This window comes from Poromitra crassiceps (assembly GCF_964638095.1).
Source record: "Poromitra crassiceps genome assembly, chromosome: 7".
Lineage (NCBI taxonomy): Eukaryota > Metazoa > Chordata > Actinopteri > Beryciformes > Melamphaidae > Poromitra > Poromitra crassiceps.
Window position 1 is genome coordinate 38,528,157 of NC_139628.1, and position 15,287 is coordinate 38,543,443.

The following is a 15,287-nucleotide window of genomic DNA, read 5'->3' on the forward strand; positions in this document are numbered from 1 at the left end:
GAGCTCAGCCTCTCCTGCTCTCCGTCTCCCTCTCTCTCTGTCTTTCTCCTGCTCTCTCTCCCCTTCCCCTTCATTTTTGGGTTTTAGCTCTCCCCATGCTGCTGTGTGAGACTTTAGTTACCCCCCTTTCTGTTTACTTGCCCCGTCTGTGCCCCCTGTATCACAAATCTCCCAGGATGCAATGCTCCATGCCCTTTGGTGATCACTTTTCAGCCTTACTTTTTACATTTTGGGAGTAGCCTTAATTTGTGCACACTCTGGCTGCTTATTCATAGTCACAATCAATTAAGTCCAAAACATTATTCAAAATCCTAAAGAGATTCTCCATTGATGTGCATACAATTATGATCCCAAAAACTTTAGAGAATATTATAATTATGGGCATGAGAAAGCACATTACTGTATCAGTGAGGAATGTGTTTTTGATGTGATTCAATAGAGTCCTTAACAATAGAGTCTATTGTCTCTTACTCTAATTGTTAATGAGTTTATTGAATAGAGTGATGCAGGAATGAGTCCTAAAACACGGAAATCAGTTAGCATGGGTTCGCTTCCCTCGCTTCAAAGTCATTGGGTTTTTTGAACTTTTTTTTGTTAAGATGCCGGAAATAAGGTCTGTGGTTTTCGAAGCGTTTTCTGGCTATCGTGATCTTATAGTGGCTATCGTGATTATCGTGATCCCATTTACGCTTCAAAAACCAGAAAAGTGTTAAACTACCGCCGAGATGTAGAACAGGTGCACTTCCTCAATTGCCTGCTTGGCTGTGCGTGCTCCGCTACAGAAGAAACTTGTAGGAAAAAATCACTCCATGAGTGGAAATAGTGGCACTAGCCTGAAAAAAAAAAAAGGAAACCTGAGCCTTGCATTTTAATTTTTGGAGTGCCGCTATGTCCACTCATGGAGTCTTAAACTACGCCTTTGTATCTTTCTTTTTTGTGCCGTTTAAAAATACAAACATGTTCACCAAAAGAAATCTGGAAAGTGTTAATTTGTGAAGATTATCTTGCTGAACAAAACTTGTAGCCTAAGTATCATACACTTTTGTTAGCCATAGAGCTTATTTTCTGCCATAACACAAAATGGAAACATTCGCTTTTTGACGAGGGAACCCAGCGCTATGCTAACTCCCCGGTTGGCCTACAAAAATACATCATCCCTGCACCACTCTATTCACCTTATGTAGCCCCGCCCACTTGACCCGGTTGTGTTATGACTTCCTGTTTTACCTGCTCAAACCTAGTCTGACTCACTGGCTGCAATTTCACATTGAGTGGCAGATGATTCTAGAGGCCGATCACAGAACCAACACAATATAAGCACTGTACTGCCACAGGAAGTGTCAACGCAATCGCAAGTAATTGGCTGACCCCCGCGTTCGAACATAAGGTGGACAATAGAATAAGATAATGCCGGGGCGTCCTGGTGGCTCACTGATCTAATGTAACCGCGACACCGTGGGTTTGAATCCCACGTAGTACTTTTGTTTGCCATCCTGCTCTCCGTCCCAGCCTCCCCCTGTCTCTATTCACCTTCATCTATCTAACAGAAGCCACAAAATGCCGCAAATCTATCGAATAAATTATTTCTGAAACCTACCTTAGACCCTTGCAGCCCTTCAGGTCCCTGGAAAGGAGAGAGAGAGAGAGAGAGAGAGAGAGAGAGAAAGAAACGAACAAACAAAGAGAGTTGATGTCAGATGAAATAATACGATTTCCACGGCCAACGCAGTGACAACAGAGAGACTGGCAAGGCTTGTGGTAGGCTTTCAACAGTGAGCGAATGGCCTTCAGGCGGAACAGGGCTCACAATCAATCCCTTGTTTTATTCGATGACAAAGAATGAAAATAAAGTCACTCTGTGCCTTCTTCTCAGCGGGCTCAACCATAAACAACAAATTAATGAAACCATGAATAATCAAAGCATTGATGGTTGTATCTTTTATGTCGATATCGGTTTCTTTCCGTTCTTTACTTTTTGTGTGTTGGCTTTTACTGTAGTGAAAAAAGGGTCATCTCGTTTGACTGTTCTGCATTTTCAGCCTGTAGTCGGACACAGAACCGCGCGGTTCGTTACGTCAAAGTGACGTTGGCGGGAAAAGCCTTACAGTACTTATGAAGTAGGCAGGGCAAAAAAGGCGCCACACACTGTAATAAAAGATCTCAGATGGTGATAGATGTGTCTGGGTGGGCAGTTTCTATTTCCAAGGTAGACCTGCTGTTTATCACATTGAAACCCATGTTTGATCCCCAACCCCTTTACACCGCAACCTGTCTGAAAGCAGTAGGAGACCTCATGACTAAAAGGAGAATAAAACTAAACTAAAAGCGAATGAGTTTCCCCCCTGAAAGTGCGCGTGCGCTCCCTGCATGCTGGCCGGGCAGCACTCTCAACTATGGCAGCACCACAGCAGTTCATCAACACCTTCACGCACGGCTGTTATGACACTTCTTGTTGGCCAACATGTTTTCCTCACTGCCGGGCTCAGGATCTGGCTGGTGCCATTTGGCTCATCATCACGCTCAGCTGGGTCGGGGCCAGACAGAACTTATGCCCCACACGCCCTCCACAACACACTGTCTCCACAACTTAGTTATGTCGATGCCGTATCACGTTGGCAAAGCTTCGGATTTGGTTCCCCCGATGAGTGGCCAGCCAGCGTGCCGGTAAATTATTCAAAAGTAAGCGATGAAGACCTATTCGGGTTAAAAAAGTTTGACTGCAGATGTTTGTGAAGCAGGACTGCTTTGTGGTGGCCTACTTTTGACAGTTTTATCTATGCCTGTGGGTCTCCAACTTTGTTTCTGCTTCAGTCCCCTCTTTGTCCGATTTATGAATGCAAGTACCCCCTTTACCGGACTACAACATTTTACTTAGAAAACTGCAAGAGAAAACTATAGCATAATGATGTAATGATAATGAATGATAACCCACCTTTTGAAGAATATAACATTGCAAACTAAGAAATGGAGTGAAAGAGTTTAAATGAGTGCCTCCTGAGCAGATCTATTTTATCGTTTCATTTATTTCCATGATTTATTCTTACATTTGCAGTGCCTCAAACGTACCCTGCCTAGGGGTACGTGTACCCCAGTGTGGGAAGCACCGATCTATGCCAAGCACCAGTGAGAAGGGTGAATAATGCAAATAACTTCTTTCAAGACCATTTCCTGTTTTGTTAAGAATACCACGCTTGTTTCACTTTCTTATCTATTGACAAAACTGGCTAGCCACAAAGTGTAGTGTGCCTGCTGCAAAGCTTCAAACCTGTACAGTGTGTACATACATGTATTTAGGAAACTAGCCAGTTAACATCGCAGCAGCAACAAGTTCTCACATTTTACAGTAATGGCCTACACAGTTGCGGCAAATTTACGGCGCATACCTCCTGCACTTAATGGAAAAAGAAACCTCAATGAACAACTTTCCTCCTCCCAGCCAACCAAAAGAACGCTTTTCCTCCGCTTGTCTCTAAAAAGCCTTTGTTAGCAATCCTCCATAAGGCTGGGTAAACATCTTTATGACCCACTAGGTATGTGAGAGGCCGCGCCACTCGCCCGAGAGCTAATTAGCTTCACTACATCTGAGAGCACTCAGGAGCTACTGACTGACAAGGATTTTTTTTTTTTTTTTTTCGGAAAGTCAAGGGCCCCTGTGAAGTCTCGCTCTCGCTCCTTTTGTTTCCAGCTTTGGCTTCCGACATCGCTAAAACTCCATTATTGAGAAAAAACTCCAAAGATCTTTTCTTTAAAATGGTGATTATTTCAACCCTAAGTATCCATGGTGATACATGGCACATGCCTAGCGTAGTGAATCTAAACTTCCTTGTCTATAATGAAATCCACAAATGCACAATATCAACCGGATGCATATTTAAGCAGAAGACACAAAGCACTCAATGACTCGGAAATGACCAACAATTGCCGGGTCAATTCCCACAGTCGGTCTGCGGCTGAACCTTCTCTACTTGAAGAACTTGAAGAGCTCTCCAGTTCTTGCTAAGCATTTACCGAGAGAAAGCTTTGGGTTGATCAAAGCATAGAAAGGCTCCAGTTTGAGGCATGCGAGTGCAGGTTAAGAGCTTTCTGCTCCTCAGAGAGATCCTTTTTCACTTGAAGGGGTCTATCATGCTGTTGTTTACTTCCAGTCAAGGTACTTTAAAAGTTTATGGGTTTGGAAACCAGCAGATCTGCTCTACACAAAAATGCTTGTTCTTATTGATGTCAACAGTTGCCACGATGGGAACGGAGTCCACCAAGCATGTCTTAGGCCATTTACTCACATCTTTCCCCCTCATGTTTGGCTTGCCATGAAAGGAAATCTTAATGTCAAGGACACCAAAATATCGGAGGAATGTGCTCATTAGAGAGCCGCATTATGAAAGTAAGATCCTTACGTCTCGCATGCCTGATACGCATTTTAGAAATCTGTCTAAGGTGAGTCACTGGTGCATTGTGGGTAATTGTGGAAGAGGGAGAAGCCGCTAACTCTTCCTTCCTGCAGCGAGATTGGAAATAACGCCAAGAAGCGGATGGGAGAGTTTGTTTCAGTTGTGGATGGAACACCACAACACCCCACTGCTTTTCCATATTCAGTCTTTTTTAAGCAAAATCAAGGCTCCAATGAAAGCTGCGTGCACGGCTGCAGGCCACCTTTAGAGAGCAGGAGACCCCCTTAATCTACCCCAGAGAGACCTTATGAGCAGAAGACCCCCTTAATTTACCCCAGAGAGACCTTATGGCACTGATGATTTTGAATCGAGTCCTGAAAATATTTCCTTTTTCTTCTTCTTTTTCTTCTCCCCCTCCTCCTTTTTTTTCTCCACAAGAGCTTAATCCTCCTAACCAGCACCATATGTCCTGGAAGGCTGCTGGAAAACTCTGGAATCCACTTTTGCTTCCTTAACAATAGCATCTACATCAAAAAACGCTGAGCTGTGTCAAGTGGGCACCGGCTCCTGGAGTACCCTGAAAGAAGCGAGAGTTGGTTTCGGACCCGACCTCAAAAATCCCTACCTCGCGTTCACTAGTGCAGATCTGAAAGCGCCAATCAAAGATCATCCTTTCAGCTTGCTGGACACAGTTTCTAGTTTATGATGTCCTTCTAATCCATATTGATTTGCGAGGCCCGGTGAAGGGTGTGGTGGTGCTCTGTTGGATGGATAAGTATTTTTCTGATCCCTCTCCAGAAACACAAAATCCCAAATGATCATTACCTGATTCGCAGAAATATTGTGTAAACTTTACCCTAAAGATTCATTACCTTAACATACACTGTCAGTCAAACGACACACCTGACCGAATGTATTGTTTTTCCTTCCCTCAAAGCCATTTTGATCTAAAAGGCTTATGCTTAAATGCCTGAAAATGCCTGTTTCTTAGACGAATATAAATAGTGAAGTTGATGCCTATGTATGAATTTCTTTCCAAAGTTTTTGCTTTTCCATAAAGGCAAAGGCCGCTTCTTTATAGAATCAAGATCGTTTTTTGGTCACTGCATATTTACATCTGTGCTATTTGCTAGTTTTGATGTCTTTACTATTATTCGAAAATGTGTGAGATGTGGCATGTCCAAACTTTTGATTGGTAGCGTATCTTTGCAGTTTTTTCTCTCTCCAGGTCTGCAGGTATTGCGCAGGGCCAAACAAACAGCTGTTAGCTGGAGGAAACAGAAGCTGTATGTGAAATCCAAGACATCTGACAACTTGCGCACGGCAACCCCAGTGTGTGTGTGTGTGTGTGAGCGGTCACGCCACATCTCTTTATGACCCGTGGGACGCGCGTATGCTCATCTCAAGCTGCTTTAAAGGCGGATTGATTTCTTAAGGATGACATTATTCCTTGTTAAAAGTCCATTAGCGTCACGGTGTGTATACACGAGTGAAACAGTACGCCTTATTTCACCAATTACACGGAGCGACGTGTATTTTTCACTCAAAGCTCTGCACGAGTGCTGTGAGCTCATTTCGAATGGGATTCGCCGTTCATCTTTTGGAGAAACACCGCGGCTGCTGTCGTGAGCTGTTGTGTAAAGCACCGGAGACTTCTGAGCGCTCACCTGGGAGGGAGCGCGCGCGCGCTGTGATGTATGGCAAATGTGGCGTCCGCAGACACGCTATGGATCATGTGACAAAGACTCTGCTACTTCAATACAGGGATGGGCCTTTTTGTAAAACGGTGAAATAATGGGGAAAGCGTGCACTCAGAGCCAACAAGAGCTGGAGGCTCTATCAGCATCCGAGGAAAAAGAGAGAGATATAGAGAGGGACTGGAGAGAGAGAGGGACTGGAGAGAGAGAGAGAGAGAGAGAGAGGGACTGGAGAGAGCGAGAGGGAATGGAGAGAGCTAAATGGTAAATGGCCTGCATTTATATAGCGCTTTTATCCAAAGCGCTTTACAGTCAGTAGGTACATTCACCCATTCACAGACCGATGGTGGCAGGTTACCACGCAGGTGTGGAGCAATTTGGGGTCTAGTGTCTTGCCCAAGGACACTTCGACATGCAGACTGGAGGAGCCGGGAATCGAACCACCGACCTCTTTTATCCAAAGCGATTAGTGGACGACCCGCTCTACCTCCTGAGCTACAGCCGTCCCTAGAGCTAGAGAGAGAGGGAGACAGAGAGAGAGAGCGAGAGAGAGGGGGGGGGACTGGAGAGAGCTGGAGAGAGCTAGAGAGAGAGGGAGACAGACAGAGAGAGAGGGGGGGGGCTGGAGAGAGCTAGAGAGAGAGAGAGAGGGAATGGAGAGAGCTAGAGAGAGAGGGAGACAGAGAGAGAGAGAGAGAGAGAGAGAGAGAGGGGGGGGGGACTGGAGAGAGCTAGAGAGAGAGAGGGACTGGAGAGAGCTAGAGAGAGAGAGGGACTGGAGAGAGCTAGAGAGAGAGAGAGAGGGAATGGAGAGAGCTAGAGAGAGAGAGAGAGAGGCGGGGGGGACTGGAGAGAGCTAGAGAGAGAGAGGGACTGGAGAGAGCTAGAGAGAGAGCGAGACAGAGAGAGAGAGGGCAATGTAAATCTGACAATGGACAGAGTGTTAGCTAAATGACCCCAAAATGATTAGAAACTTCAGTTTACTACTTCTCTCTCTCTCTTTCTCTCTCTCTCTCTCATCATCCTTCCTTTATTGTCTCTGCCCAATCCTGTCCAATCCACCCACTTTTTCCACACCACAGAGCAGCTCTGAGAAGATGGAGTCAGAGATGAAAGGCCTTGATAGCACCTCTTCTGTCAGCCTCTCTGTCTCTCTCCCATGAACATCAGAGAGTGTTTCTGTCAGGGTGGGAATTACACGGAGGCCATGGAGGCCCATGGCCGCCATTGCCCCTCCCTCTGGCCGTGATGCCCTGAGATCCCTAAGGCCACCTTGGCAGTGCCCTGCTAGCAGCCTGCTACTGTCAGTCGCTTTACAACCGTCAGTGGTCTCAGTTTAATGTAACCTGCCCTATGTAAAGGATGTGTAATTGGCTCATTTTAACACGCATTTCAGAAAAATCGCTCTTTGCGATGTCAATAGAGCAATGTACCCTGGACTGTGGCCTTGTGCCCTAAAAAAAAAGTGATGCCGAGCCGAAGGCCAGATGGCCTTGCCCCTAAAATGACGGAATTCCCACCCTGGTTTCTGTATGTGGCGTTTTCCGTCCTCGCTCTCTTGGCCTGACCTCATCCATGCACTTTTATGAGGAAAACGTAATCAAACGGCTTGTTTGCTGAACACCAAAAGCAGTATCCAGTTGCTGTTAATTGGAACAGCTTGCTGCCGTAATGGGTTTCGTGCGTGAACACAAACATTTTTACAGAGTATCATAAAATGTCCCATTACAATCCACCATAGTAACAATGAAGCAGCTTTTGAATATCTCATTACATTAAATGAAGTATAAAAGATAATGCAAATGTGGAGAACCTAAGTGAGTGGGAGTATCCCTAAATGATTTTGTTTTTCAAAATGACAAGAGATTAAATTGATAGATTCTCTTGCAAAACAGAATTGAAATAGGCATAGTCTATTTAAGATTATGTCACAGTTGGTTGGTTAGCAAATGACATAAATATGTCCAGGATAAGAGAGATGTGACAAGGCAGCATCTCACCACATTACAACATGTGGTCATAGTCACTTTTTAATGTAATGAAAGCAGCTCCTCGATGAAGCTCAACACCACAACATGGTGTTATTTTATTATGGCAGAAAAAAAGACATCTAAATTGAAAACTGATGTTAATCATTATTCAGCAATTAATATAATAAAATAACCTTCTTGCATTATGGTGAGAGTCATTTTGGAAAGCCTGTATGTCTCTGGATTCATTTTGCATTTAATTACCTGACAACATTTTCATCCATATTGAAATAGTGGCAAATAAATTGCTTTCTCTGCAGAGAAATTTTACGCTTTTCTTTACCTTTCGCTTGATACAGTTTGTGTAACCAAGTCTCACAATAATCATCCACATTGTCGAAATCGGCTAAATATTCAGCCATGACTTAGAAAATACTTTAGCTAAATAACACTAAGCTACACTTTCTGGACTCCAACACGACAAACTCCTCACTGCTCTCTCTGCAACAACTCAACTCTCGCGAGACTTGGTTACCCACAGACCGGGATCAAGCAAAAGGTAAAGAAAATCATTCCATTTCTCTATAAGGTCCTTTCCATAATGTTGTCAGACATGTATAATGCCAATGTGAGCAAAAACAAGCACTTTTAGCGGATGTAAATCGAGGGTGCCCATTTGCCCCATCGGACAAGATTGCAACCCATTTTGCGGTTGCCGGCTGAAGCAATCTCACTCAATACTGGACCAATTTCAAAAATTGTTGTCCCCTTTAGTCACTTACTGTAGACACAAAAACATGGGAAAATAGGGCCCAGGTTGAAAAATGCCAAAGTTACCCTTTAAGCGAGACTTGAAACTGATGGTTTCCCCTCTACAAACTACATTTCAAACAATTTGATTATGCCAAATCAACTCTGCAATCTAAGTCAGCGACACATTGCAAACAAAATGTAATTATAAATGTTTGTGCTTACCATGGGTCCTATTTCTCCAGCGGTCCCTGGATCACCCTATAGGAAACACAAAACAGCCAGTTAATGGAAGAGCAACAAGAGAAATCCTGTTTGAAAGCTTGAGAACACGGCTGGATCTAAACGAATAATGGGAGGCCGCACTGCTCAACATGTACAGGCTTTGTCTCGCTAAGTAGATCAGAGACTATCGGCAAATTGTAGACGTTGAATTTTGAGTTTTGAAAAATGATCAATAACAATAGTCAAAATCAAACATTTTCTGAAAACAGAGTATTTTCCACCTTCTGGTTGTATTTTGCTCTCGTTTAGTGGGGTAACAGGCACTTTTGTGCACAGAGGGTCTCGCCTGCCAATAGCAGCTCAGCATTGTTCTGCTCATATCAGGTGGTGCCCCCTGTACCCCTCACTGTCTCTACCAATCCTATCTAACTGTCTGCTTTGCACCTGTACCCCTCACTGTCTCTACAATCCTATCACACTGTCTGCTTTGCACCTGTACCCCTCACTGTCTCTACCAATCCTATCACACTGTCTGCTTTGCACCTGTACCCCTCACTGTCTCTACAATCCTATCACACTGTCTGCTTTCCACCTGTACCCCTCAGTGTCTCTACCAATCCTATCACACTGTCTGCTTTGCACCTGTACCCCTCACTGTCTCTACCAATCCTATCACACTGTCTGCTTTGCACCTGTACCCCTCACTGTCTCTACCAATCCTATCACACTGTCTGCTTTGCACCTGTACCCCTCACTGTCTCTACAATCCTATCACACTGTCTGCTTTGCACCTGTACCCCTCACTGTCTCTACCAATCCTATCACACTGTCTGCTTTGCACCTGTACCCCTCACTGTCTCTACCAATCCTATCTAACTGTCTGCTTTGCACCTGTACCCCTCACTGTCTCTACAATCCTATCACACTGTCTGCTTTGCACCTGTACCCCTCACTGTCTCTACCAATCCTATCACACTGTCTGCTTTGCACCTGTACCCCTCACTGTCTCTACCAATCCTATCACACTGTCTGCTTTGCACCTGTACCCCTCACTGTCTCTACAATCCTATCACATTGTCTGCTTTGCACCTGTACCCCTCACTGTCTCTACCAATCCTATCACACTGTCTGCTTTGCACATGTACCCCTCACTGTCTCTACCAATCATATCACACTGTCTGCTTTGCACCTGTACCCCTCACTGTCTCTATCCCTATCACACTGTCTGCTTTGCACCTGTACCCCTCACTGTCTCTATCCCTATCACACTGTCTGCTTTGCACCTGTACCCCTCACTGTCTCTACCAATCCTATCACACTGTCTGCTTTCCACCTGTACCCCTCACTGTCTCTACAATCCTATCACACTGTCTGCTTTCCACCTGTACCCCTCACTGTCTCTACCAATCCTATCACACTGTCTGCTTTCCACCTGTACCCCTCACTGTCTCTACAATCCTATCACACTGTCTGCTTTCCACCTGTACCCCTCACTGTCTCTACAATCCTATCACACTGTCTGCTTTCGGTTGGGGCCTGGCTCCAGGTTGTTGGATGCTCCTGCATTTCTCAGGGTACAGGAGACACAAATATGCCACGGCCAAATTTCTAGTCCATTCATGCCTCTGTGTGACATTCGCAGGACAATGTCTGCTGCTCTCCTTCCCGAGTGAGTCACGGCAGCAGAAGTAAATCAGGAGAGAGAAAGAGCCATCCAGCGAGTTTAATTTGTTGGAAAAACGCTACAACCACTACAACTCTGTTTCAACTGCTGAAATGAGCAACTGGAAGAGTTGAAAACAATAACCATCAAAACCTTGGACGGAAACAGATAAACAACACTTAATATTGTTGCACTCCCACAGTGAACTCTGCCAAGAGAACAAAGATCAGACCGGAGCCAGGGGAAGGTTTTATGGCAGAACATAATCGTCAGGCCTTTATGTTTCTCCTTACGCTTTCCCTAACAAGCAGAGAGCACATAAATTAGTGCCATGCCAGTGACAGGCTTAGAGACATGGAAAAAGTTGCGTTAGAATGGAGAACAACCAAGTCAACATAAATCTATACAGAGAGGCATATTCTTGGGCGCATATTCTTGTTTTTAGCTAAACATATTAAGGTAACGAGCTGCAATATAACAGTCATTAGAAAGGTTTCACTGACCAAAACTGCCCTTATTGAGTCGGCCACATGGGATACAAGGAAACGAGCGCGGATCGTTGCAGCAATAGTTGCGACCAGATATGCGGGTTTCCGAAATACAGGATGGCAGGGGCAGCCCACCCTACTAGCCCCCCAAACCCCCCCCCCCCCCCCCCCGCTAAAGGTGAACCTTTTGTGGACCGACAGAGCAACCTATAGGAGGTGCTAGTCGCAACAACAACAAAAAAACTATATCTCTACATTAGCTGTGCTTGTGTTGATTCTAATCGAAAACAATGCATTTATTCATTTATTAAAGGACACATTTGACGTCTCCCGAAAGTGGGGGGGGGGGGGTGAAGGTCAGTACTCACCGCTAGACCCGGCACACCCCGAGGCCCGTCTTTGCCCGTGTCCCCCGGAGGCCCGCGCGGGCCGGGAGGGCCCGGTGGCCCGGGAGGCCCCGGCGGTCCCGCCTGGCCCTGATCTCCCTGGGTAGCAAAAGTCAAAGAATTCAGCATCATTATGTGGAGATACGGCGTGGCTCCGCAGAGCCTGGAGCCTGCTGCTCAGTGTAACGATGATGGCGAGCGAGTAGAGTAGTGACAGGATCAAGTGGTTGGGTGTGTGGGCAGCCTCCATTCATAACATGGAGGAGACTTTGTATTTTAGTCTTACAGTTGAAGCTGAGCGTACAACAATGAAGATGGTTTCTCTGATTTATAGCTGAAATGCAAATCCCTACTGCTGCATGCATTCCCAAATCAAATTTATGAGCTGAATGGGGTTTATGCTTACAGCGACTGAACAATTCTTAACCACATTTGTCAATGTGGAGCTTCAACAATGAGGGCAACAATAGATGTGTGGTCCATTAGTGCCGTATACCGAGTTATAAGAAATATGCAGGAATTTAGCTTACATGGCAAGTGGTGCCATGGCGACAATTCATTTTGCCTTACTAGAAAACATGTTTTCAAAAACAAGTTCCCGCATACTTAAGTCTAAAATAATAACAGAATGAGTATTAGCGTGCGTGTGACAGGTCCCTCTACAGGCTCGCATGCAAACTGCAGGAATGGCCAGGGAGAGGTCATGAGGTGAGACTTGGCAAGGTGGAGAGAGACAGACAGAGACAGAGAGACAGAGACAGAGTGAGGACACAGCCACTACCTTAATGAGACGCCGCTTTATGAGCTGCTGGTCAGCGGAAAGAAAGCCATGATTGATCTTAGGGAAGACCATCTGAGCAGGTGTGTGAGGTCAAGAGGTCAGAGAAGGTTGGAGAGGAGGATGAGGTCCCGGAAGAAGAGGAAGGAGGAAGGCAGAGGCAAAAAGAAACAGAGTCTGTTAGAGAGGCTTGTGCCCATGAAACCCACTATCGCAGCTTCACGGAGAGGGGGGGGAGAAGTCCACACTTTTCCACCGCAGATGGGGGGGGGGGGGGGGGGGGGGTTTGCTTGGGAAGTCTGGACTCACTTTTTTGGGGGGGGGAGCCAGAGCCCATAATTACCACCTCAGGGGGGCGCCACAGTAGGCTCGCAGTCCCGGGAAAAGTGGGAAGTTCTCCTCCTCTGTGAAAAGCGCTGTCATCATCATAATAGCGCCTGCTGCGAAGTCAGACCCTGGGAGCCGCACACACTGACACCCGCGTGATGGACCTGTGGAGAGGTCACTGTCTAATCGTGCTCCTTTCAAGACCTCTATTTATTATCCTGCTGGTGTCCACTGGCAGTAAGTGGCATCATCCATCTCTGGAACAATCACCATGGTCAAATTGGAGGATTGAAGGATCTGTGGTGAACATGTCGCATGGGCTTAAATATATATATATATATATTTTTTGCCACTTTGGTTAATCGTTTAGATATTAATAGTGGAGTTCCTTCCATTCGCTTTAGCATCAGTGGACACGAGCCAGACCATGTCTTTGGTTTGGGCACGCTGATTCTGGTTCCAGTCGGCTAACTTGAGTTTTTAAAAAGCTACCTTTGCTTTGACTGAGGGGTCCTGGCGTCTAGCGTGGAACAGAAATGTCTTGAGTGAGAGCGTGGCGCTGGCTGCGGGGAGCAGGATAATGATTGACTGGCCATGATTAATTAGACGGGTCTCTCGCCTGCGCCGACTCCGTCGTCGAGCCCGGAGAAAGGAACCCGACAGTGATGCATTTGCTCAGTGTGTGTGCAGCTGAGGGGGCCGGACCGCGCAGCGAGGCCGCACCGCCACCGACAAACCTTGACAGTCAGGATCTGATTGCTGTGCAAAGCAGCCAGCGTAGGGATTCCAGGCAATCCCTATAGGGACAAACAGCAGAACATGGCACACACAACACACGCATGACGTTCACAAATTAGGTAAATAAAAACAAATGAAAGGAGGAAGAAGTCAAGCGTCCTACTTCCAATTACTCCAATTTAGCAGTAAGTGGACTAAGCTGGCGTTTTTATATTGGTGCACCCACAATTACTTGCTAGAAATTGACTCTAAAGTTTTTGATTATCGGTTGTAAACCGCTGGGAAGGGGAAACGGTCGTGAGGGTGAAATGTAATAGAATTTCATGGAATTGTCAGAAGCCAACATCAAATTTTACCGTCAAGCAATTTGTTCTGAGGGCTCACTAACTCGAAGCAAATCAAAAAATAAATAAATGTTTTGATTTAAAAAAATGAATTCCCATGAATACTGGACCTTGCCATTTTCTCTAAAAAAAAAAGTAAAATTTACACTACCTCCATTTCTTCATACATGAATCTGTGTGTACAGTGACAGTATGACTATCCAATGTAGAGTACGCTACGGTGGGATAGGTGGTTAAGTCATCTTCCACAGACAATAATAATAATACTGTATGAGACGAGGCAGAACACTTGTTGAGAGAATTATTATACAGACTTTGAGCCACATTATGCTGCTAGACTGAAAAAGAGTTACGTTCATACCGTTCTTTGGGAAGGAATTTAGACGTTGACTGGAAATTCAATCAAACGGTTTCCCATTTCCTTGTCAAAAATGGGATGACAGATTGTGATCCGCTCATGAAAAATGAGTAAAGCAACATGCCTTGCTTGTTAAGAGAAGACAATAGTTTATAGTTGAACTCTAACTTTAGTCAGAGTCCAGGAACACTGCTATATATCCATTCCCAGACTGGGATTAGCATGTTTTGCTCAAATACATGCATTCCAGTAATTTCCACTGACCATCATCAGTCATTCTTTTGGGATATTGTCCATAGTTGGACAAAATATATATTTGGAGAAATCTTTCGTTCCAGTTCCCATGTGCTATTTCTGAGGCTTCTTGTGCGCCTGCCAAACAGGGTTTCTCATAGAGTTTTACACAGTCAATCACAATTTCATAAATATGTTCAATGAAACATAATAGTAAGTGTCTAGAAGAACATTTAAAGACCATCTCACATTCACATATGGAATCCTATGCATTACATAATATTGCAAAAACAATGATTGTAAAATATCGTGTTTGTTTTGGAAAAGATGCAACAGGTGGGCCATTCTTCAGATGTTGGTGCAGTTTTTGATCCACTGTGCATAATCAAACCTGAATGACATGATGAAGTATACAGTACTAGTATGTAAGTACATATAGTAAGTACTTACTTACTTATAAATATAAGTATTTCTCAAAGACTAGCATGGTAGCACAAATCTCTCTGTAGGAGATTACCCTTACTTTTTATTCAAGTTCAAGATAAAATCTGCCTATCCAAACATGGACATGGTGCCATCCCTGTGGATTTCCAGAGATAATTCAAAAGGCATGGCTCATTAAAAATATGGGTTTCAATGCAGGCTCGCTTAATTCAACCCTGCAGCATACATGTAAAAGAGCAATGGATACCCTTACACTGCAGACAATACGAGCGCTGTGTGTAACTGGGATTGACGCGCAAATATTTCGAGTTACTGACAACCTCAAAAATCTCGAAGACAAAGAGAAAACAAGTGCTGGATTAGAGTAACAGGGAATGGACAACACAAAAGAGCCTGGGCAACGGAAATGTGCTGTAGTGTGGCGCAGTAACACGCAGGCTGGCAAGTGTGGCAGCTTTCTGGTCTCGAGCGCGTTTGCTTTTATCATCGGTTTGATA

The 15,287-nt window shown here is 45.0% G+C and overlaps 1 protein-coding gene across 1 annotated transcript in view; it reads right to left on the reverse strand.

The window, feature by feature from the left end:
- The window catches only part of col25a1 (collagen type XXV alpha 1 chain), a gene marked incomplete at its 5' end in the record, with an annotated part of 189,681 nt that overhangs the window by 37,839 nt on the left and 136,555 nt on the right, over window positions 1-15,287 (reverse strand). Inside the window, 4 exons of the mRNA XM_083639822.1 lie at window positions 1,598-1,624; window positions 9,031-9,066; window positions 11,550-11,666; window positions 12,349-12,420. Coding sequence (XP_083495948.1) covers window positions 1,598-1,624; window positions 9,031-9,066; window positions 11,550-11,666; window positions 12,349-12,420 — 252 coding nt within the window. The remainder of the gene's footprint in view (window positions 1-1,597; window positions 1,625-9,030; window positions 9,067-11,549; window positions 11,667-12,348; window positions 12,421-15,287) is intronic.